Below are 23,372 nucleotides of genomic sequence, written 5' to 3'. Positions count from 1 at the left end.
AAGGCTGGTTCAACACTCATAAAGCAATCAACGTGATAGGTCATATCAACAAGAGAAAAAACAAGAACCATATGATCCTCTCAATAGATGCAGAGAAAGCATTTGACAAAATACAGCATCCATTCCTGATCAAAACTCTTCAGAGTGTAGGGATAGGAGGAACATTCCTCAGCATCTTAAGAGCCACCTACAAAAAGCCCACAGCAAATATCATTCTCAATGGGGAAACACTGGGAGCCTTTCCCCTAAGGTCAGGAACACCACAGGGATGTCCACTCTCACCACTGCTATTCAACATAGTACTAGAAGTCCTAGCCTCAGCAATCAGGCAACAAAAAGACATTAAAGGCATTCAAATTGGCAAAGAAGAAGTCAAACTCTCCCTCTTAGCCGATGACATGATACTCTACAGAGAAAACCCAAAAGACTCCACCCCAAGATTGCTAGAATTCATACAGCAATTCGGCAGTGTGGCAGGATACAAAATCAATGCCCAGAAATCAGTGGCATTTCTATACACTAACAATGAGACTGAAGAAAGAGAAATTAAGGAATCAATCCCATTTACAATTGCACCCAAAAGTATAAGATACCTAGGAATAAACCTAACCAAAGAGGTAAAGGATCTATACCCTAAAACCACAGAAGACTTCTGAAAGAAATTGAAGAAGACACAAAGAGATGGAAAAATATTCCTTGCTCATGGATTGGAAGAATTAATAGTGTGAAAATGTCAACGCTGCCCAGGGCAATTTACATATTTAATGCAATCCCTATCAAAATACCACGGACTTTCTTCAGAGAGTTGGAACAAATCATCTTAAGATTTGTGTGGAATCAGAAAAGACCCCAAATAGCCAGGGGAATACTGAAAAAGAAAACCAGAGCCGGGGACATCACAATGCCGGATTTCAAGTTGTACTATAAAGCTGTGATCATCAAAACTGTGGTACTGGCGCAAAAACAGACATACAGATCAATGGAACAAAAGAGAGAATCCAGAAATGGGCCCTTAACTCTATGGTCAACTAATATTCAACAAAGCAGGAAAGACTATCTACTGGAAAAAGGACAGTCTCTTCAATAAATGGTCCTGGGAAAATTGGACAGCCACATGCAGAAGAATGAAACTAGACCATTCTCTTATACTATACACAAAGATAAACTCAAAATGGATGAAAGATCTAAATGTGAGACAAGAATCCATCAACATCCTAGAGGAAAAGACAGGCAACACCCTTTTTGAACTTGGCCACAGCAACTTCTTGCAGGATACATCTATGAAGGCAAGGGAAACAAAAGCAAAAATGAACTATTGGGACTTAAGATTAAAAGCATCTGCACAGCAAAAGAAACAGTCAACAAAACTAAAAGACAACCTACAGAATGGGAGAAAATATTCGCAAACGACCTATCAGATAAAGGGCTAGTATCCAAGATCTATAAAGAACTTATTAAACTCAACAGTAAAGAAACAAACAATCCAATCATGAAATGGGCAAAAGACATGACAGAAATTTCACAGAGGAAGACATACACATGGCCAACAAGGACATGAGAAAATGCTCTGCATCCCTTGCCATCAGGGAAATACAAATCAGAACCACAAAGCGATACCACCTCACACCAGTGAGAATGGGGAAAATTAACAAGACAGGAAACAACAAATGTTGGAGAGGATGCGGAGAAAGGGGAACCCTCCTGCACTGTTGGTGGGAATGTGAACTGGTGCAGTCACTCTGGAAAACTGTGTGGAGGTTCTTCAAAGAGTTAAAAATAGAACTGACCTATGACCCAGCAATTGCACTGCTGGGGATTTACCCCAAAGATACAGATGCAGTAAAACACCGGGACACCGGCACCCCAATGTTTCTAGCAGCAATGTCCACAATAGCCAAACTGTGGAAGGAGCCTGGTGTCCATCGAAAGATGAATAGATATAGAAGATGTGGTATGTATACAATGGAATATTACTCAGCCATTAGAAACGACAAATACCCACCATTTGCTTCAATGTGGATTGAACTGGAGGGTATTATGCTGAGTGAAGTAAGTCAATCGGAGAAAGACAAACATTATATGTTGGCAAATCAATCTCCAATTAAAAAAATATACAAAAAAAAAAGAAAAGAAAACCCATTGTAAATCTGCCATTAACAAGTCATATAAGTGCAAAACTCTCATTTCAAAGTATGATCTACAAATACTTTCCTAGAAAAGTAAATCTGATCAAAAGACATATGTAAAAGCAATGTTAATTCAAGGAAATCCATAGGCTTTCTCCTATCTCAGCATTCTGTCATCTGAAGGAATGTGGATGAAATAAAGATATATTTCTGTGAATATAGTGCACCTAAGTAAGCCACTGCTAAACAATCTGTGTAGGACATACCCAATTGCTGCTGGGGTCAAGCGAGTGTGCAACTGAGGGGTGGTAGAAGTAGTGGTGGTTGTTAGGGAGCCATCAGTTCCAGTCTTCTCCCAGTCAAAAGGGTCACTCTCAATTACTCCAAAGGTTTTGATGCTGTTGTCAAACACGGATGTCAGAAGCTAAACCATAAAGAAAAAGACTAGAGTAAGCTAACAATAAACACTGTCATTTTATTAAGAGAAAGCAGCCAGATTCACAAATTAGTTTTGTAATAGGATTAAAAAAAAAAACAGGTGGTACAAATAGGGGAATATGAATAAGGACTATATGTGGATGATGATATTGAATTAATACTGATTTTTCTCAGTTGAGGTACTGATTTGTAGTTATGTAGGAGAATGTCTGCTTTTATAAGATACATAGTAAAGCTTCTTATCTAAAATATACTTTTGATGGTTTAGCAAAAGGTAATTTGTGTTGCATGTGAAGATGTGTACTCAGCTTCAACCATCTATGTGATCAATTTTTTTTGTCAAAAAGGAGTATTTTTATTTGGTTTGGCTTAAATAATTGAGCAGTGTTAACAGCTGTTATATCTAGATTAAGGGTTATATAGAAGTTCATTGTGCTTTCTTACAATTTGGGGGCAGGTTTGAAAAATTCCTCAACTGTATGTGGTGTGCGTATATAAACACAAATTATCACAAAGAAATCTCTTTATTTGGTTTATTTCAAATATCTCATTTTTTGTCTTTATTAAAAAAATTTTTTTTAAGTAATCTCTCCACCCAACATGGAGTTTGAACTCACAACCCCAAGATCAAGAGTTGCATGCTCTGCAGACTGAGCCAACCAAACACCCTGCATTTTTAGGCCTTTAAATTCCAAAACTCTGATGTGATCTAGATAATGATCTCACAAAAACTGCCCTTTACTGTTTCTGATTTTTAATTTTATGCTTATGGCTTCATTCTCTCCCCATCATTTCTCTTATCCTATTAGTGTCCAAGAATAAAGAATGATTTCGATTTCTGTCCTGAGCCATTGGGTAAATGGTGGTGCCATTTATTGAAATGTAAAGCAGAGAGTTTGAAGACTGGGATACTGGAAGTTTTAGGGAGGTTAGGGAGGAATAGGGTATATTACAAACTTGAGAGTCATCAGCATATAGATATGAATAGGTATCTAAAGCCATAGGACCAGATATCATCTAAGGAGAGTAGGTAGCAAAGAGGTCCAACAGGAAAGGACTAAGGCATTCCAACATTTAGTTGGAAAGAAGACTCACTAAAGGAAACCAAGGAGGAGTGTCCAGTGAGACAGAAAAACCAAGTATGTGCTCTTCTAGATGTCTACTGAAGAAAACATCTCACCAAGAAGGTGGCCAAAAGCTATCATTTGTAGACTTATGGTTATTTCTGATTATTTAATTGGTTTCTCTCTTTCACACAGACTGTAAGCTCCAAGAGTCTGGCGTATGTCTGATCTTGTTCATCATACTACCTAACACAATATCTTATGTATGAGTGCAGTGTTGTGATTTATAAGAAATACGTTTGGTTAATCGCATGATCAAAATATATTTCTTATATATGTTTGATCTTTGTCCACAATTTCTGGCTCACAGTCCCCAAACCCTTGAAATTTCCTGAGAAAAGAACAATAGGAGTATCTTTTGTTATAATATTTGATCTATAGTCCTCAGGTCCTGAAATCACTTCAGAGCCATAAAGGTGAAATGGCTCTCTTATTCATAACAAGCCCCTTTCCATCACCACTGGATTTTAGTCAATGAGGTGACTTTTGGAAAGCACCCGTGGATAGGGGCTGGTCACTAGAGGAACCAACCATGTTATTAGAGAATTGGAACTTTCAGTCCTATCCTGTGGCCTTCGGGAAAGAAGAGAGGGGCTACAAGTTGAATCAGTCACCAATAGTGAATGATTTAACCAATCACGCCTACATAATGAAGTCTCCATAAAAACCCAAAAAGATGGGGTTTGGAGAGTTCCCGGTTCATAAACATAATGAAGGTGCTGAGAGAGTGGTGCCTGCAGAGAGGGCCTGGAGGCTCCACACCCTTTTCTCACACCTTGCTCTATGCATCTTTTCCATCTGGATGTTTTGGAGTTCTATGCTTTGTATTAAATAAATCAGTAATCTAATGAGAAAACTGGTTTCCCAAGTTCCGTGAGCCACTCCAGCAAATTAATCAAACTCATGGAAGAGGTTATGGGAACCTCTCAATTATAGTCACAGGTCAGTCAGAAGTACAGGTGACAGGACTTTCAATTGGCATCTGAAGTAGAGAGGGCGGTCTTTGGAGAGTGAGTCCTTAACCTGTAGAATTTGATACCACCTATCTCTGGGTAGATAGTGTCAAATGTGAGTTGCACTATAGGACACCCAGCTGGTGTCCAGAGAATTGCTAGGTGGTAGTGGAGGTGATGGGGAGTCCACGTTGGAATTATGAGTGCAGAACCTTTAAATAGTTACCCTAAAAACATTGAGAATATTTTTGATGATATTTATTGAAAGATTCCCAAAGAAAAAAATAATAAATGGAGACAAGGAAACTAAAAAGATAAAAGGAACTGGAAAAGGCTTGGTTATAAAACCTGGGATTTTTTTTTGTTATATTTTTGTTGGCTTAAGTTACCTATGTTATAGCTTAGACTTCCCCAAATTGTCAAAATGAGAGGGTTATAGAGAAAACAGAAGAGAGGAGTCAGCTACTGTGGGTAGCTCAGTCAGTTAAGCATCTGCCTTCAGCTCAGGCCATGATTCCAGGGTCCTGGGATCAAGCCCCACATCAGGCTCCCTGCTCAGCAGGGAGTCTGCTTCTCTCTCTGCCCCTTACCCTACTCATGCTGTCTCTCTCTCAATAAATAAAATCTTTAAACACACACACATACACAGAATAAAGGAAGACAGATTGAGACAGCATATAGGAACAGAAGTGGCAGACTTTGTACTTCTCTCCTGACTTTGGAAATGGTGGTTCTCAAAGAGCAAACTGCAAGCTTCCTGAGAGACGGAGTCTCTATTCATGAGGCAGCAGCCTGCCTTGCTGAGTGAGCACTTAGACCACTACTGCATTTATAGTGCCCGTACTAGGCTGCCAAGGGAATAATCTGAAACAGTTTTTATGCCTGATGTCCTTTTACCATGAATTATTTTCTTGTATTTATCATAGTATTATTGTATGTCTTAGAAAATGTAGCATATGCCATTGGGCCTCAGATTTAAAAATCTGTTACTAAGACGGTGATACCAGAGACCAGCAGCAGGAGGCAGAACGATGGAAGGCAAGAACAAAAGAAAGAGAAACCTTTCCTGGTCCTCTAATTTATGGGAGGTTTCCCCCTTGTTATTCTTTAGCCCAATCTCTGATTTTTTTGCTTCCTAACAGCCCAGCTATGTCTTCTGAGCAATTTAACTCCAATGCCATCAGCCAGGGGAATCCTAAAACAGCTAAGTTTCCCAAAGCAAGAGGCAAGCCTGCTGCATTTTGATGTAATCTCTGTTTATACAGTCCCATTTCTAAACCTGGAAAGAATATTAACAAGATTAATAAGTTTAGTCAGCTTTGGATTTCCTCTCTATCATATCCTCTGATTTTAGCAATGTTGTGGCACTGTATGAACTAGCTGATATACACATTTTAGTTTCAGGCTCACCAACACTGTGGATATTTATAGGTTTTATTAGTCTTCTCAATTTGCTAAAAATGCTTAACATAACACTCTAATAAAGATACTTTTATGTTCTTATGTCAGGATCACATGATTCTATTAATTACTAAATGATTTTAGTATTTCTTCATATAACTTTTTAGTTCTTTCACTGTATTTTTATTAATCAGTCATGTTAGTATTTATTTTACAGTGGCTGTTGTGTTTGTGGCCACCTCTCCAAAGAAGGCAAGACAGTGAAAAATGGAAAGAGCTTGAGCTTTTTTGAATGAGTCAGAAACTGGTTTCAGACACCACTTCCAGCACCACTAGTTTTCCTGGGCAACAGGTCTAAACTACATCTCCATAAAATGGGACTAATAACACTACCCAGTTATTACTGTGACACTGTTGGGTATTATTACTGTGACACTACTGTGCAAAAGCACAAAGAGTTCTTCTTTATCCAATCTGATGCTGTTAGTTTCCCCTTAACTAGTAACTGTGTCACCTACCAGTGGAGTCTTGTGCTGGAATTCAAGGCTAAGATTTTCCTACGTACTCCTCAGAGTCATGTTCCTTTCTCAAAACACTTTAAAAAGGATTGTTTATATTATAAGGTGTCCACAACAGAATTGAATGTTTTTGATCACTATCTACATTTCTGAAAATGTTGGCCCAGCATTTTTTTTTAATCTGAAATAAAGATTCATAGAAAATTACAAAAATAGTACAAAGAAATCCCTTCACCCAGTGTGCTCTAATAGTAACATCTTAAATAGCTACAGTATCAAAATCAGGAAAATGACATGGGTACAATCCACAGAGCTTATTAGATTTCACCAGTTACACATGCACTCATGCATATGTGTTTCTGTGTGTCTGTATATAAATCTATAGAATTTTATTAACCTCAGGAGAGTCAGAGCCCAGCATCTTTTTGTCTCTTACAGTTGCTATATTCTTTCAGAATCTAATAATAAAAACAATATCCATTATAAGATCTCTTTCAATCTTGGCTATAATTCTGATAGCTTTACCTAGTTTAGTTTAACATATAGAAAACAGTATTTATGCACTTACAAGTTGATTTTTCTTAGATTTCCTAAGTAGGAGACTATCAGACAATCTAAGATTCGGTACAATTTTTCCTTACATTTGTTGAAAATTTAAGTGTCAGGCATAGTGCGAGGATGGTGTGAGATAAAAAAAAGAAGACATGGTTGTACCTCCAGGACATAAAAGCAAGCTGGGAAGACACATTCATACATAAATATTAAGTACTGATAAACTTGGATGTAATTTCCCAAAACACCGTAACAGTATCCAAAAGCAAGTGTCAGCCATTATTCTAATTGAGACATGCATAAATAAAAGATTCCTAGCAGAGAACAAAAAAGCTCTTCTCTGCATCTGCTATCAGAGGGAGCACTAGCGGGCTCCTGGATGAGGTACTGGTCATGTGCAACTTGTTAAGATAGTAAGGTTTTCTGGCAAGAAACTCTGATTTTTGGGACGCCTGCATGGCTCAGCGGTTGAACGTCTGCCTTCAGCTAAGGTTGTGATCCTGGAGTCCTGGGATTGAGTCCCACACTGGGCTTCCTGCATGGGCCTGCTTCTCCCTCTGCCTATGTCTCTGCCTCTCTCTCTTTCTGTCTCTCATGAATAAATGAATAAAATCTTGAAAAAAAAACTCTGATTTTTAAAGATTTACAAAGCAGAGACATCCAAAATGAAAGTGGCTTTGTAAAGCAGCATCATAATAACAATTAGATTATAAAATATATTCACTTTAGACTTGGCTCAGAACATATAAGATATAATGTTATTTGACCTTTGATGTAGTTAAGAAAGTAGTCATGCTAAATATTGGTGGGGTTTTTTTTTTCTTTTTTGCTTGTTGATGGAGGAAATTTGTTGTTTTTATCTACATGGTTGTCCAATGAGGATTTTTTTTTCTATGAGGAATTTAAAATTTTAAAAAGAATAGGAATTAAACTCAAATTCACAAATGGATTCCAAACTGTAAAATTAGCCATATGGACAGCATTAGTTCACAAGAGCATTCAGATTCAGAGTAGAGTAATTTTTCTGAAACTGAAGTCCATAGCACGGCTCTCTGAGGGAGAGACAGAGCTCAGATCATTTTGGAACCTGATGTCACACTGATACTAGTCATCAGAACACAGCAGTCACACCAACATCTTTCTCCTCTCTACCTATCTTCTTCTCCCACTCATTGCTTATGAAATACCAGAGAGCAAGAAAGAACCAGATTAATTATAGAATCTGTGAAGCAAAAAAAAAAAAAAAAAAAACATTTAACCTGCTCTCTCTCTTCCAAAATTAGCAAAATTACTATACTTTATTTTGTTATTAGGTGACAAAAACACAGAGAAGCCCCTAGGAGAATGTCCAAATGAAAAACATGAGAATAATTTGTTAATGTAAATTTAATTAATTATAAATCTAAGTTTCAAACTTAAGCTACTGAACACAATAGTCTTCTTTAGATTACAGACATAACTAAGTGGTGGATGTGATAAAAATGGTTTTGCTTGCTAAACTCTTTTGCTCCCATGCAATCCCTATCAATAAAAAAATTTTGCACCTACGGCAGGAAAGTTGGAACATTTTCCAGCTCGTCCTGAATTTAGCATTACAGGTTTGATTTCACTGTTTTATTACAAGTAATACAAACTCTGTTCATAAATATGTATGAAATATATATAGAAGAACATATTCCAAAGCACCTTGTATACAGTGTATTTTCTCCATTTGTTAGAGTCTATAGTTATTAACACAAATAGCCATATAGGAAAGGTGAGAAGTTCACCCACCTAAGGTCTCTAAGGAACCAAGACTGTATACTGCCTCTCTGTTTTCTATGTTGTTCAGATCTTATACAAAAGCTGTCATTTCACACAGAAATAGTTATTGTGTATGAATAAGTTCACTGTGCTGCCAATAGTCTTTTGACTGGGAAAACTGACAACACTGTAGAATGTAAAAATTCCTTCAACAGAAAAGTCTATGTGTTGTACTTTGTAGATAAAAACGAAAAACCAATATACATAATTTTTACAGGCACAGCTCAGAGATATTGTAGTTGGGTTCCAGACCACTGCAATAAAGCAAATATCACAATAAAGTGAGTCAAATTAATTTGGCTTTCCAGGCCATATAAAAGTTATGTTTATACTATACCATACACTATTAAGCATACAATAGTATTATGTCTATAAAAAACAATGTATATATGCCTTAATTAAAAATATTTTATTGCTAAAATCTCAGCTTTCAGTAAGTGGTAATCTTTTTGCTGGCAGAGGGTCTTGCCTTGATGCTGATGGCTGCTGACTACTCAGGGTGGTGGTTATTGAACACAGGGGTGGCTGTGGCAATTTCTTAAAATAAGACAACAATGAAGTCGGCCACGTTGATTGACTATTCCTTTCACAAGTGATTTCTCTGTTCCATATGATCCTGTTTGATAACATATTACCTACAGAAATTCTTTCAAAACTGGAGTCCATCCTCTCAAACCCTGTCATAGCTTTATCAACTAAGTTTATGGAATATTCTAAACCATTTATTGTCATTTCACCAGGCTTCACAGCATTATCACAAGGATTAGATTCCACTTCAAGAAACCACTTTCTTTGTTCATCCATTATAGTTTGATCATGAGATCACAGCATTCAGTCACGTTCCAAGCTCCACTTCTCATCCTAGGTCTCTTGCTATTCCCACCACATCTGCAGTTACTTCCTCCACTCAAGTCCTGAACCCTCCACCCCCTCAAAGTCATCCATGACAGCTGGAATCAACTTCCCCCAGCTCCTGTTAGTGATAATATTTTGACTTCTTCCCTTGGAATCATCAATGTCTTTAATGGCATCTAGAATGGTGAGTCCTTTCCAGCAAGTTTTTAATTTAGTTTGCCCAGATCCATCAGAGGAATCATTATCTACAGCAGCTTTTGCCTTACAAAATGTATTTATTAAATAGTAAGACTTGAAAGTTGAAAGGACATCTTGAACCATGGGTTGCAGAATGGACACTATGTTAACAGCATGAAAACAACATTAATCTCATTTACTTCTCCAACAGAGCTCTTGGGTGACCAGGTGCACTGTCAGTGAGCAGTCATATTCTGAAAGGTATCTTTTTTTCTGAGAAGTAGGTCCTAACAGTAGGATTAAAATATTTAGTAAACCATGTTGTTAACAGATGTGCTATCATCTGGGTATTGTCTCATTTATAGAGCACATGCAGAGCAGATTTAGCACAATCTTAAGGGCCCTAGGATTTTCAGAATGGCAAATGAACACTGGTTTCAACTTCAAGTCACCAGCTGCAGTAACTTCTGACAAAAGAGTGAAGCTGTCCTTTGAAACTTTGAAGCCAGGCACTGACTTCTAACGATGAAAATCATAGACGCTCTTCTTCAAATAGAAGACTGTTTTGTCTACTTTGAAAATCTGTTGTTTAGTGAAATAGCCACCTTCAGAAGCTAGATCTTCTGGATAACTTGCTGCATCACCTTATACTTTTATGTTATAGTGAAAGCTTCTTTACTTAAACCTTATGAACCAACCTCTCCTAGCTTCAAACTTTTCTTTGGAAACTTCCTCATGTCTCTCAGCCTTCATAAAGAGAGTAAGGATCTTGCTCTGGATTAGGCTTTGGCTTAAGGGAATGTTATGGCTGGTTTGATCTTCTGTTCAGACCATTAAAACTTTCTCCATATCAGCCATAAGGCTCTTCTGCTTTCTAATCATTCACGTGTTCAGTGGAGTAGGACTTCTAATTTCCTTCAAGAACTTTCAATCCAATCATGAAATGAGCAAAAGACATGAACAGAAATCTCACAGAGGAAGACATAGACATGGCCAACAAGCACATGAGAAAATGCTCTGCATCACTTGCCATCAGGGAAATACAAATCAAAACCACAATGAGATACCACCTCACACCAGTGAGAATGGGGAAAATTAACAAGACAGGAAACAACAAATGTTGGAGAGGATGTGGAGAAAGGGGAACCTCTTGCACTGTTGGTGGGAATGTGAACTGGTGCAGCCACTCTGTAAAACTGTGTGGAGGTTCCTCAAAGAGTTAAAAATAGATCTGCCCTATGACCCAGCAATTGCACTGCTGGGGATTTACCCCAAGACACAGATGCAGTGAAATGCCGGGACACCTGCACCCCGATGTGTAAAGCAGCAATGTCCACAATAGCTAAACTGTGGAAGGAGCCTCAGTGTCCATCGAAAGATGAATGGATATAGAAGATGTGGTCTATGTATACAATGGAATATTATCAGCCATTAGAAATGAAAAATACCCACCATTTGCTTCGACGTGGACAGAACTGGAGGGCATTATGCTGAGTGAAGTAAGTCAGTCGGAGAAGGACAAACATTTTATGGTCTCATTCATTTGGGGAATATAAAAAAATAGTGAAAGGGAATAAAGGGGAAAGGAGAAAAAATGAGTGGGAAATATCAGAAAGGGAGACAGAACATGAGAGACTCCTAACTCTGGGAAATGAACAAGGGGTGGTGGAAAGGGAGGTGGGCGGGGGGTGGGGGTGACTGGGTGATGGGCACTGAGGGGGGCACTTGATGCGATGAGCACTGGGTGTTATGCTATATGTTGGCAAACTGAACTCCAATAAAAAATATTAAAAAAAAAAAGAACTTTCCCTTTGCATTCACAACCTAATTGTTCAGCACAAGAGGCCTACCTTGGCTTTTGGCATGCCTTCCTCACTAAGCTTTAATCATTTCCAGCTTTCGCTTTAAGGTGAGAGATATGCAACTCTTTCTTTCACTTGAACACTTAGAAGCCACTATAGGATTATTAATTGGCCTAATTTCAGGATTGTTGTGTTTCAGGGGAAAGGGAGGTTCAAGGAGAGGGAGAGATGGGGAATAGTTGGTCAGTGGAGCAGTCAGAACATGCACAACACTTATGGATTAAGTTTACCATCTTACGTGAGTAGAGTTCATGGCACCTCAAAACAATTGCAATAGTAATACCAAAGATCAGTGATTATAGATCACTATGCATATATAACAATGAAAAAGTTTGAAATACTTCAAAAATTATCAAACTGTGACAGAAACATGAAATAAGTAAAAGGTATTCAAAAAATTATGGGACTCAATGCAGTGTTGCCACAAACCTTCAATTAGTTAAAAAAAACGCAGTATCTGCAAAGTGCAATAAAGCAAATGCAATGAAATGACGTATGCCTATTTTAATCTATGTGTGGCTTCATTTATGTGTTCAGTGGTAGGGATTATTTTGCATTAAGCTCTAAGTTCTTCCTGAGAGCAACAGAATCTTCTGAAATATAGTTGGTTGGGGATAAGAGTGCAATTTGTGGTAAACCTAGTCAATCCTTATAAGGCCTTATAAATGGATACCCTAAGGAAATGATTCACTGACCACAGATAAAATGGAGCCAATAATCTTCACTGATTATTGTTCCACAGCACTTTAACATATGATATTGCAGCCCTTAGGCCCTCAGCAGATACATTACCTAGCTGGACATTTCCTTCTGGTCAACAAATTAGCTATAGGATTTACATAATTTGAACTATCAGCAGCTCTATATATCAAATGAATCACAGCAGGAACAGGAAAATCTGTTCAATAATAAACCTTAAACTCTAATTAAGTATGTCCATCCAGAAGGGAGGAAACTCACACACACACACACACACACACACACACACACACACACACAGAGTCCTCATCAGTCAATTTCACTGCAATTTCTCAGGATGTATTACAATAATATCATTCTAGGGGTCTCCCATACTCATATACAATACCCTCAAAGCTGTAACAAGTGAAGACAAAGACTAAATGAGAGAAGAATTAACCCACAAAACCCACAAAGATGATTACCTGGTAGTCTGGTTTTGTAAAATAATCCAAAGAGGAGATGTGATCCAAAAAGATGCTAAATTCTGGAGGGAGATGTTTCAACATAAGCCTGTGATCATACCTCTCCTTAATAGAGCCTACTTGCTCCTGGGAAGTAAAGAGAACAGGAACCAAAGTCAATTTCTCTTGGGAGCTACACATTAACAGTCTCTCAGTAACAGTCTCAAGGGTAGTAGGGAGTGAGATAGTGGGTAATTATGTATCAAGCAAGAACTGAGCTCTTACTAATAGTTTAATGTACACTGCTCTATGGGGGTGGGTTGGGAGGATTGTAATACATAATCAAAAGGGTAACAGAGTTCTGCATTAGTGAATTGACAGTTTGCCAAAATAAAGAGTTGATCTTAAATCTAGTCTACTTTTTTAAATCAACACATATATTCAGTTTTCAAATTAAACAATATAATGTAACAATTAAAATTTAAAAGCTTATGTGACTTATAAAAAAGAAAAAGGAGATCTAGGGGGAAAGAAAGGTCTTGAGAGAAAGCCAGAAATCATATCAGAAGTGATGATTTAATAGATACTTAAATGAGTATTCTCCATGTACACAGAAAAAATTGTAACATTAATTAGAGCTTGAATATCAGCTTAATTTTAGTTCTTATATGTGAGTATATTCTTATCTGTTATGTCTACCCAGGAGAAAATTTTATTCCTTCCCTTACCAAAACTGATATTTCCAAAATTACCTTGTCCTTTATTTTTCTCCAAGGCAGCTGACCAACCACAAACTCCACCAACATGTAGAATAAGGACCAAAGGTCATCATGTCTTCCCATTTCCTTCATAAGTAAAACAGAATTCATTCACATTACATTACTATTCCTTCTGTGTATATGACACTGTCTAAAGACTAACCATTGTATTTCTTAAAAATTTGAATATATTTCCCCTAAAATCTTCTGGTACATATACATAGCTATGTAACAATCTATATAACAGAATGGATATAATGAAATATTTTTTGCTACAAAAAACACCCAAAAACCCAGAAATAATGGAAATATAATTAACAGCCTGTTAATTCATAAATGAGTTCATTAACAAGGGAAGGTGATTGCCAAGGGCTGAGGGAAAGGGGAAGGGTAAATTAGCATTTAGTGGATATGGAGTTTCAGTGTTGCAAAATGAAAAACTTCTAGAACTTTGTTACACACTAATGTGAATATACTTAACACTGCTGAATTGTGCACTTAAAAATGGTTAACATAGGGAACACCTGGGTGGCTCAGCAGTTGAGCATCTGCCTTTGGCTCAGGGCGTGATCCCAGAGTCCTGAGATTGAGTCCCTCATCAGGCTTCCCGCATGGAGCCTGCTTCTCCCTCTGCCTGTGTCTCTGCCTCTCTCTCTTTCATGAATAAATAAAATCTTTAAAAAAAAAATGGTTAACATAGATGGTAGCTACATCAGTGACCAAGCATAGCATAAGATGCAAAGTTGTTGCATCACTGTGTTGTATGCCTTAAACTAATATAACATTGTGTGTCAACTATACTTTAAAAAAAAGTTAACATGGTAAATTTAATGTGATATGTTTTTTATCACAATAAAAAAAAAAAGAATTAAAGCAAATCCTAGAAGCCAAAATTAAAAGAAAGCTGGAAACAAGGGAAGCAAGCTGATGCTGAAGCTTTGGTTTTAGACGCATCTGGTACAGGCTGTGTCAACCAAGGTTCTTACAATCAAGAAGGGGATAGGTGTAAAAGTATGGAGTCTACAAAAGACAGGAGTTGTACCTGCAACACTTCCCCTTAGGTCCTCACCAAATAGCTAGGACCCTCAAAGGACTATCTTTAGTGCAATATTGGTGTGTACATTATACTGCAATATTTTTTTTTCTGTAAAATTTAACCACTATCAAAGGAATAAAGTAAGTAGTTTAAAAATTGCCCTGAAAATTTGTTACTACAGGCCTGCCCCTCACTCAGATTTGGGGTTTAAATTTATACCACTGGGAAATCAAGTCCAGAAATTGTTTTCTGGGTGATCCTGTCCTGCAGTAATGACAGAAGCAACTGAAAATCCTCAAGATAAAAGCACCCTTAAATCAAGCCTCACAGGGGATCCCTGGGTGGCGCAGCGGTTTGGCGCCTGCCTTTGGCCCGGGGCGCGATCCTGGAGACCCGGGATCGAGTCCCACGTCGGGCTCCCGGTGCATGGAGCCTGCTTCTCCCTCTGCCTGTGTCTCTGCCTCTCTCTCTCTCTCTCTCTGTGACTATCATAAATAAATTAAAAAAAAAAAATTAAAATAAAAAAAAAATCAAGCCTCACAAAAGTCCTATAGATAAAGGCCCACAAAATATAAGCTCATTCAAAAGTATAAAATACATAAGGAAGCAAGCTATCATAAGCTAATGACAAGAGAAATTATACAGCAGAATTAGATATCCAAGAATTTCAGATATGGAATTATACGATAAAGAGCAGAAAATAAAAATGTTTAAAATGCTTAACCAAAACATAGACTCAAAATTATGAGAAAGGAACAATATCCTATCTAAAAAAATAAAAAGGCCTATTCGATTTCAAAAAGGACCAAAAAGAACATCTAGAAATTAAAAATTCAATGGCTAGGTTAGAAAGCTGATCAAAAACAGCAGAAAAGGGACACCTGGGTGGCTCAGTGGTTGAGTGTCTGCCTTTGGATCAGGTTGTGATCCTGGAGTCCTGGGATGGAATCCCATAATCAGGCTCTTTGCAGGGAGCCTGCTTCTTCCTGTGCCTGTGTCTCTGCCTCTCTCTCGGTGTGTCTTGTGAATAAATGAATAAAATCTTTTTTAAAAAAACAGAAAAAAAATTAATGAACTGGAAGATAAATCTGAAGAAAACATCTAGAACACAACACAGAGACATAAAAGAGTTAGAAAATCTGAGAGTGAACTTAATAGACATGGAAGACAGAATAAGATCTAACATACATCAATTTGAGATATGAAAAAAGAGGTATTGAAAGAAGGGGAAAGAGGCAATCTTTTTTTTAATTTATTTTTTTTTAAGATTCTATTTATTTATTCATGATAGTCACACAGAGAGAGACAGAGAGGCAGAGACACAGGCAGAGGGAGAAGCAGGCTCCATGCAGGGAGCCTGACGTGGGATTCGATCCTGGGTCTCCAGGATCGCGCCCCGGGCCAAAGGCAGGCGCCAAACCGCTGCGCCACCCAGGGAACCCGGAAAGAGGCAATATTTAAAGAAGAAATGTCTGAGAATCTTCCAGAATGTATGAAAGACATGAATGTTCAGATTTAGGAAGCATAACAAATCCCAAACTGAATAATTATAAAGAAATCCACATCTAGGCATATTCCAACTTATCTGTTGAATAGCAAAGACAAAAGATATCTAAAATAGTCAAAGAAAAAGGACAAAGTAAATACAAAATAACAACTAAATGAACAAAGATCCTCTCAAAAGCAACCACAGAACCAGAAGACAGAATTTCTTCAAATTACTGAAATAAAACATTTATTAATGAAGGACTGAGATATAGGACAATAATGTAGTGAACAGAGTTCAAGTATTTTGAAAAGTCCTCTACTGGTCTGGGAATTATTCATGTTAAGAATTTAAGATTAAGATACAAAAAAGAAAAAAAACAACAACCCAGAAATGGAGGACATTATGTTTAGAAATTATCAAATCAGGGTCACAGAATAGGGAAGAAAAAAGTATACTAGAATTATCTGAGCAGTTTTTAAAAATTAGACAAGTACTTCCTGAAAGTTCCACTAGTTGCATTCCTAACATTATCACATAAGCTAACAACCACTGTGAAGCTGTGTAAAGCATTCTACTCTTCTCTTCAAGTGTGCTAGAAGCAGAAAAGAAAGGTAGAAACTGCTGACAGACATTATCAAATTCCTCTACCAAGATCAGATGAATAGCAAATAATATGAAGGTTAACAGAGTTAATTGCAAGAGCACTCCATGGGCTGGAAAAGCTTTTATAAGAGATCTCTACAGATTAAAAAAAAAAAGTAAAAATATATAATCTTTCTACTAGATATTTTGGAAATGCTTAAAAAGCTGTATCATCTCTGGAAATGTTTATGCTTATCTCAGAAAGAGTGTCCTATCTCAAAGATTCCAATGTTGACCAGATTTTTAAATAGAATTAATTAGAAAGACTAGTAATTCTAAAGGCTTTTAAGAATGTTTCTGGAAAATAAGAGTACTTTCTTTTCAAGACAGAAGAATTGACCAGATGCCATAATTTTTTAAAGTTTATTTACTTTTTGGTAATCTCTGCACCCAAGATGGGGTTCAAACTCACAACTCCAAGATCAAGCTGCATGTTCTTCTGACTAGGCCAGCCAGACAGGCACCCTGACTGGATGCCAAAAGTTAATATAACATTGAATCAAACCAAATTAGCTGAAATGCTTGGCAGAGTCCTACATCATACAGTGATAAATATACTTTTCCTATTTTCAATTTATAATCATATTATTAGGAACCAAATTAACTTATATGTTATAGCATAACATACTCTTCCTACTAGAGTTAGTTAGCATTAGTCAAATTTTCATTAAGGCAATTTCGGCTTCACAGAACAAAAACAAGGCAACACAAGATGAAGAAAAGATTTCTCTTTATTTTATCAAGGAGTCACATGTTAAATTTCTCAGCTCCAACCAGACAAGTTCAAGAACTGAAAGTTCATAAAATACCCACCTTGCCTACTCATAGTTAAGGTTCAGAATGAGAAAAAAAAAAAATAGAGAACAAAAGTAGCAAAAAAGAGAGAGACTTTAAAAATTTAACCCAAAAGGTATAATTTCCGAAGATGAAAACTTAGAAGTTGTTTGTACTTGAGATCTTCATGAAAAGAAAAGACTGAATGGAGAAGGGTTTTCACAGATTAGATGCATACTACAGATAAAATGACGGTCCCTATATTTCATTAGGTATTGATAGTATGATGTTCCCAAATAACTTCTCAAGATTAGAATACAGATGGTTCTATTTCTTCAAAATTCTATTATAAATTTAATACTTTTACCTAATTAAGGATACAAGGTTTCCTACACACACACACACACACACACACACACAGCTATTATCTATTTGGCAAATACAACATTATTTTTATGTGACTTGCACATCTATTATCTACTATATACACTATGATACATTAGTATTACTAATACCTTACTTTCTGCGCCCAAGCACCTTCAATACTTGTGTACTCTAATGTAAAAAAGTCAATCTGAATCAAGTAATGACCATATTTAGATATAACTCTAGTTCAGATACCTACCCTGTTTCGATGAGCATTGATTGATGCATAACGAACTGTCCCTCGAAAGCCTGCCACAGCTCGAGGCTACAACAAAACCAAGCAAAGAGTAATAAAATAAGCTTCAAATAGCAAAAGACTCAGCACATTTGAGCCCATGAAGTAGATGGGAAAAACATGCATTACTGTCACAATAAAATACTACTTAAATTTCTAATTTTTTATTGTGAAATAACAGAAAATTAGATATCTCTAAATCATGTTTAAAAGCTACTAACATTTTAATTATCAGTGAGCCCCATTTTGTTCTACTACATTTTAAAATAAAGTAGTATTTATGACAAATTCTATACATTAGAAAACACTAAATGCTTTCATATATCCAGAATCATGCCAAGCACTGTAGTATATACACTAATATGCAGGCTCTGGTTACATTTAAGTATAATAAGACCATAAGGAATCTCTAAGTAAAGATGCCAGCCTCTTCATGTCCTGGCTATTTCATTCAAGCTCAATTTGAAGATGATGGCAATTTATATCCCTCCATATACATATATATGCAGTTCATATATTCATAAATCAAGTTATTGGTTAACAGTTACATGCTAGGTATGGGGAATAAATCCAAACATGAAGAATACATGATCCCAGCTCTGGAGAGCTCAACTTAGAATAAAGTCCAAACTCTTCTTATTTGGCCTATAAGATGTCCTCATTCCAATGGATGTACTTACACTTTTTACTACAATCAACTATGTTTCTAGCTTATTCTGCTATTCTCTCCAGCTGGAAAACCATTTCTGTACATACCTCCCATGGCTAGCTCTTCTATCCCACACTTAGCCCTTTGCTCAAATGTCCCCTCCTCAGAAGTGCTCCTTAATTACCCTAATCTAAAATACGACCCATCCCCCTTCAATGCCACTCATTCTTTTTTTTACTCTGCTTTATTTTTTTCTCACAATATCTTTAATTGCCTAAAATCAATTTTATTTACATTTTTACTTATTTGTTCACTGCCTATCTTCTTCCATTGAACTATATACTCTGTAATAGCAAGGTCTTGGTCTTGCTCATTTCAGAGACCTAGAAACAGGCTCTGATAGTTATCTAAATTTATCTGAAGACACAGAATTAGTAGGTGATAGAACCAAATCAACCAAGGTCTTTTCATTAAAATCATACACTGTTTCTACTCTACTGCTTCACAAGCATCAAGTCAGTACCCGAAGAAGTCACAGATGGCACCACAGCTCAATATGAAAACTTGAAAAACATGAAAATGATCACAGCCAATAATTTCCATTAGCAGACTTTTTCTCCCAGTAACTTCTAATTATTGTCAATTAAGATATATTACCTTTATAGTCAGAAAAAGACTATAATAAATGTTATTTTAAAAATCCTTAGCTATCAGAATCATTCTTGTCATATGCTATAAGATATATGTGTTTTCCTTTGTTTGATCATTTTTGTAATCTACGTGTTATCTGTTCAAGTTAATTTTCTATTTCTTCTTTCATGAAATTCTGTATTCCCTTTCTTAAAATTTTCATTTCATTTCATTTTTAATTAAGTAAGCTCTGCACCCAACATGGGGCTTGAACTCACGACCCCAAGATCAAGAGTTACATGTCCTATTGACTGAGCCAGCCAATAGCCCTTCTCTTCCCTATTTAATTACTCCTTTTTGTTTTTGTCTTAAGAGTTAACTGTTTAAAAAATATTCTTTGTATTAAATTAAAACTCTCAGGAATCAAAAGTTTCTGTGATATATTTAAATCCCTTTTCTTAGCTGCCATTCATTGATAATCATAATCAGTAGACATCAATATTTTCCTAAGAAAGCACAACCAACAAGAATATCTAATATTCTCAATTCGATGGAACTTTGAGGTCACAGATTTCTTTTCTAGACAAAAAATGTATAGGATTATATATGAAAACCTACTATCAACCCTTTTCACTAACATTTCATTGGTTGTACTTTTATTCATTACCTGACAAGAGCCTTCATTGACAGAAATGTTTTTGTAGTATGTACTTTTGCCCAATTATTTTCATTCCAGTAACTGTAAGGATACAAATCTCTAAAGATATTACCACACTCTGCAGCCCAGTCCACAGTTAATCAGACACATAGACATCTCCCTGATAGATTCTAGCCAAGATAAACACAGAAGACTCTTTCCAGTTAAGAGTGCACCTGACTTTGCTTCTTCAAGGGAAAGGTTAAGCTAGAGATAAAGAGAGATCAGCTATTTAGAAAGATCTTGATATGACTCATCAAAGAAATAATGCCAGGTCAAGAAAATTCAACCACCTATTAAGCAGAAAGACAACTCAATCCATCTGGGGAAAACAACCATATATACAACTAATTCTAATTTAAAGCTGATTATAGAGAGGGGAGGGGCAAGATGGCGGAAGAGTAGGGTCCCCAAGTCACCTGTCCCCACCAAATTACCTAGATAACCTTCAAATCATCCTGAAAATCTACGAATTCGGCCTGAGATTGAAAGAGAGAACAGCTGGAACGCTACAGTGAGAAGAGTTCACACTTCTATCAGGTAGGAAGACGGGGGAAAAAGAAATAAAGAAACAAAAGGCCTCCAAGGGGGAGGGGCCCCGCGAGGAACCGGGCTGAGGCCTGGGCGAGTGTCCCCAGGACAGGAGAGCCCCGTCCCGGAGGAGCAGGAGCTGCACCAACCTTCCCCGCGGAAAGGGGCCTACAGGGAGTTGGAGCAGGACCCAGGAGGGCGGGGATGCCCTCGGGCTCCCTGGGACACTAACAGGAACCTGCGCCCCAGGAGAGTGCGCCGAGCTCCCTAAGGGCTGCAGCGCACACGGCAGGACCGGAGCAGCTTGGAGGGGCTCGGGCGGCGGCTCCGCGGAGGGGGCTGCGGGGCAGGAGCGCGAATCCAACAGCACAGGCCCCAGAGCACAGGGCGCCGGGACACAGCCCAGGATCCGGCCTCCCCCCGGGACAGGCAGAGGCCGGGAGGGCCCAGGACAGCGAGGATGCTCCTGCCCCGAGCTGAGCAGATCAGCGGCCCCGCCCCGGAGCCTCCAGGCCCTGCAGACAGAGAGCCCCGGAGCGACTGCAGGAGCTGACTCCAGGGCTGCAGAGCTGCCCCCGCCACTGTGGCTTCCTCCCGGGGCCTCACGGGGTAAATAACTCCCACTGAGCCCTGCACCAGGCAGGGGCAGAGCAGCTCCCCCAAGTGCTAACACCTGAAAATCAGCACAACACACCCCTCCCCCAGAAGACCAGCGAGACAGACAAGTTCCAGGGGAAGTCAAGGGACTTAAAGTATACAGAATCAGAAGATACTCCCCCGTCTTTTTCTTTTTCTTTTTTTTTTCCTTTTGATTTCTGTTTGCTTCCCCCACCCTTTTTTTCCTTTCTTTCTTTTTCTTTTTCTTCTTTTTTTTTCTTCCTTTTTTTCTTTTTTATTTTTCTCTTTTCTTTCCTTCTTTCTCTCCTCTCTTTTTCTCGTTTTCCCAATACAACTTGTTTTTGGCCACTCTGCACTGAGCAAAATGACTAGAAGGAAAACCTCACCTCAAAAGAAAGAATCAGAAACAGTCCTCTCTCCCACAGAGTTACAAAATCTGGGTTACAATTCAATGTCAGAAAGCCAATTCAGAAGCACTATTATACAGCTACTGGTGGCTCTAGAAAAAAGCATAAAGGACTCAAGAGACTTCATGACTGCAGAATTTAGATCCAATCAGGCAGAAATTAAAAATCAATTGAATGAGATGCAATCCAAACTAGAAGTCCTAACGACGAAGGTTAACGAGGTGGAAGAATGAGTGAGTGACATAGAAGACAAGTTGATGGCAAAGAGGGAGACTGAGGAAAAAAGAGACAGACGATTAAAAGACCATGATGATAAAGAGAAATCAACGACAGCCTGAGGAAGAAGAACCTACGTTTAACTGGGGTTCCCGAGGGCGCCGAAAGGGCCAGAGGGCCAGAATATGTATTTGAACAAATCATAGCTGAAAACTTTCCTAATCTGGGAAGGGAAACAGGCATTCAGATCCAGGAGACAGAGAGACCCCCCCACCCTAAAATCAATAAAAACCGTTCAACACCTCGACGTTTAATAGTGAAGCCTGCAAATTCCAAAGATAAAGAGAAGATCCTTAAAGCAGCAAGAGACAAGAAATCCCTGACCTTTATGGGGAGGAGTATTAGGGTTACAGCAGACCGCTCCACAGAGACCTGGCAGGCCAGAAAGGGCTGGCAGGATATATTCAGCGTCCTAAATGAGAAGAACATGCAACCAAGAATACTTTATCTAGCAAGGCTCTCATTCAAAATGGAAGGAGAGATAAAGAGCTTCCAAGACAGGCAGGAACTGAAAGAATATGTGACCTCCAAACCAGCTCTGCAAGAAATTTTAAATTTTAAGGGGGACTCTTAAAATTCCCCTTTAAGAAGAAGTTCAGTGGAACAATCCACAAAAACAAGGACTGAATAGATATCATGATGACACTAAACTCATACCTGTCAATAGTAACTCTGAACGTGAACGGGCTTAATGACCCCATCAAAAGGCGCAGGGTTTCAGACTGGATAAAAAAGCAGGACCCATCTATTTGCTGTCTACAAGACACTCATTTTAGACAGGAGGACACCTACAGCCTGAAAATAAAAGGCTGGAGAACCATTTACCATTCAAATGGTCCTCAAAAGAAAGCAGGGGTAGCCATCCTTATATCAGATAAACTAAAATTTACCCCGAAGACTGTAGTGAGAGATGAAGAGGGACACTATATCATACTCAAAGGATCTATCCAACAAGAGGACTTAACAATCCTCAATATATATGCTCCGAATGTGGGAGCTGCCAAATATATAAATCAATTAATAACCAAAGTGAAGAAATACTTAGATAATAATACACTTATACTTGGTGACTTCAATCTAGCTCTTTCTATCCTCGATAGGTCTTCTAAGCACAACATCTCCAAAGAAACGAGAGCTTTAAATGATACACTGGACCAGATGGATTTCACAGATATCTACAGAACTTTACATCCAAACTCAACTGAATACACATTCTTCTCAAGTGCACATGGAACTTTCTCCAGAATAGACCA

General features: G+C 37.9%; 1 protein-coding gene across 3 annotated transcripts in view; it reads right to left on the bottom strand.

The window, feature by feature from the left end:
• Positions 1–23,372, bottom strand: part of TTBK2 (tau tubulin kinase 2) — a 177,961-nt gene that overhangs the window by 35,731 nt on the left and 118,858 nt on the right. For all 3 annotated transcript variants that reach the window (XM_041744228.1, XM_041744230.1, XM_041744229.1), the window contains 4 exons: positions 18,276–18,341; positions 13,704–13,796; positions 12,973–13,098; positions 2,393–2,550 (listed from right to left, as the gene is read on the bottom strand). In XM_041744228.1, the coding sequence (XP_041600162.1) occupies positions 2,393–2,550; positions 12,973–13,098; positions 13,704–13,796; positions 18,276–18,341 (443 nt within the window). The remainder of the gene's footprint in view (positions 1–2,392; positions 2,551–12,972; positions 13,099–13,703; positions 13,797–18,275; positions 18,342–23,372) is intronic.

This window comes from Vulpes lagopus, chromosome 2 (genome assembly GCF_018345385.1).
Source record: "Vulpes lagopus strain Blue_001 chromosome 2, ASM1834538v1, whole genome shotgun sequence".
NCBI lineage: Eukaryota > Metazoa > Chordata > Mammalia > Carnivora > Canidae > Vulpes > Vulpes lagopus.
The sequence above is the reverse complement of the archived record's forward strand: the minus strand, read 5'-3'. Positions and strand labels throughout refer to the sequence as shown.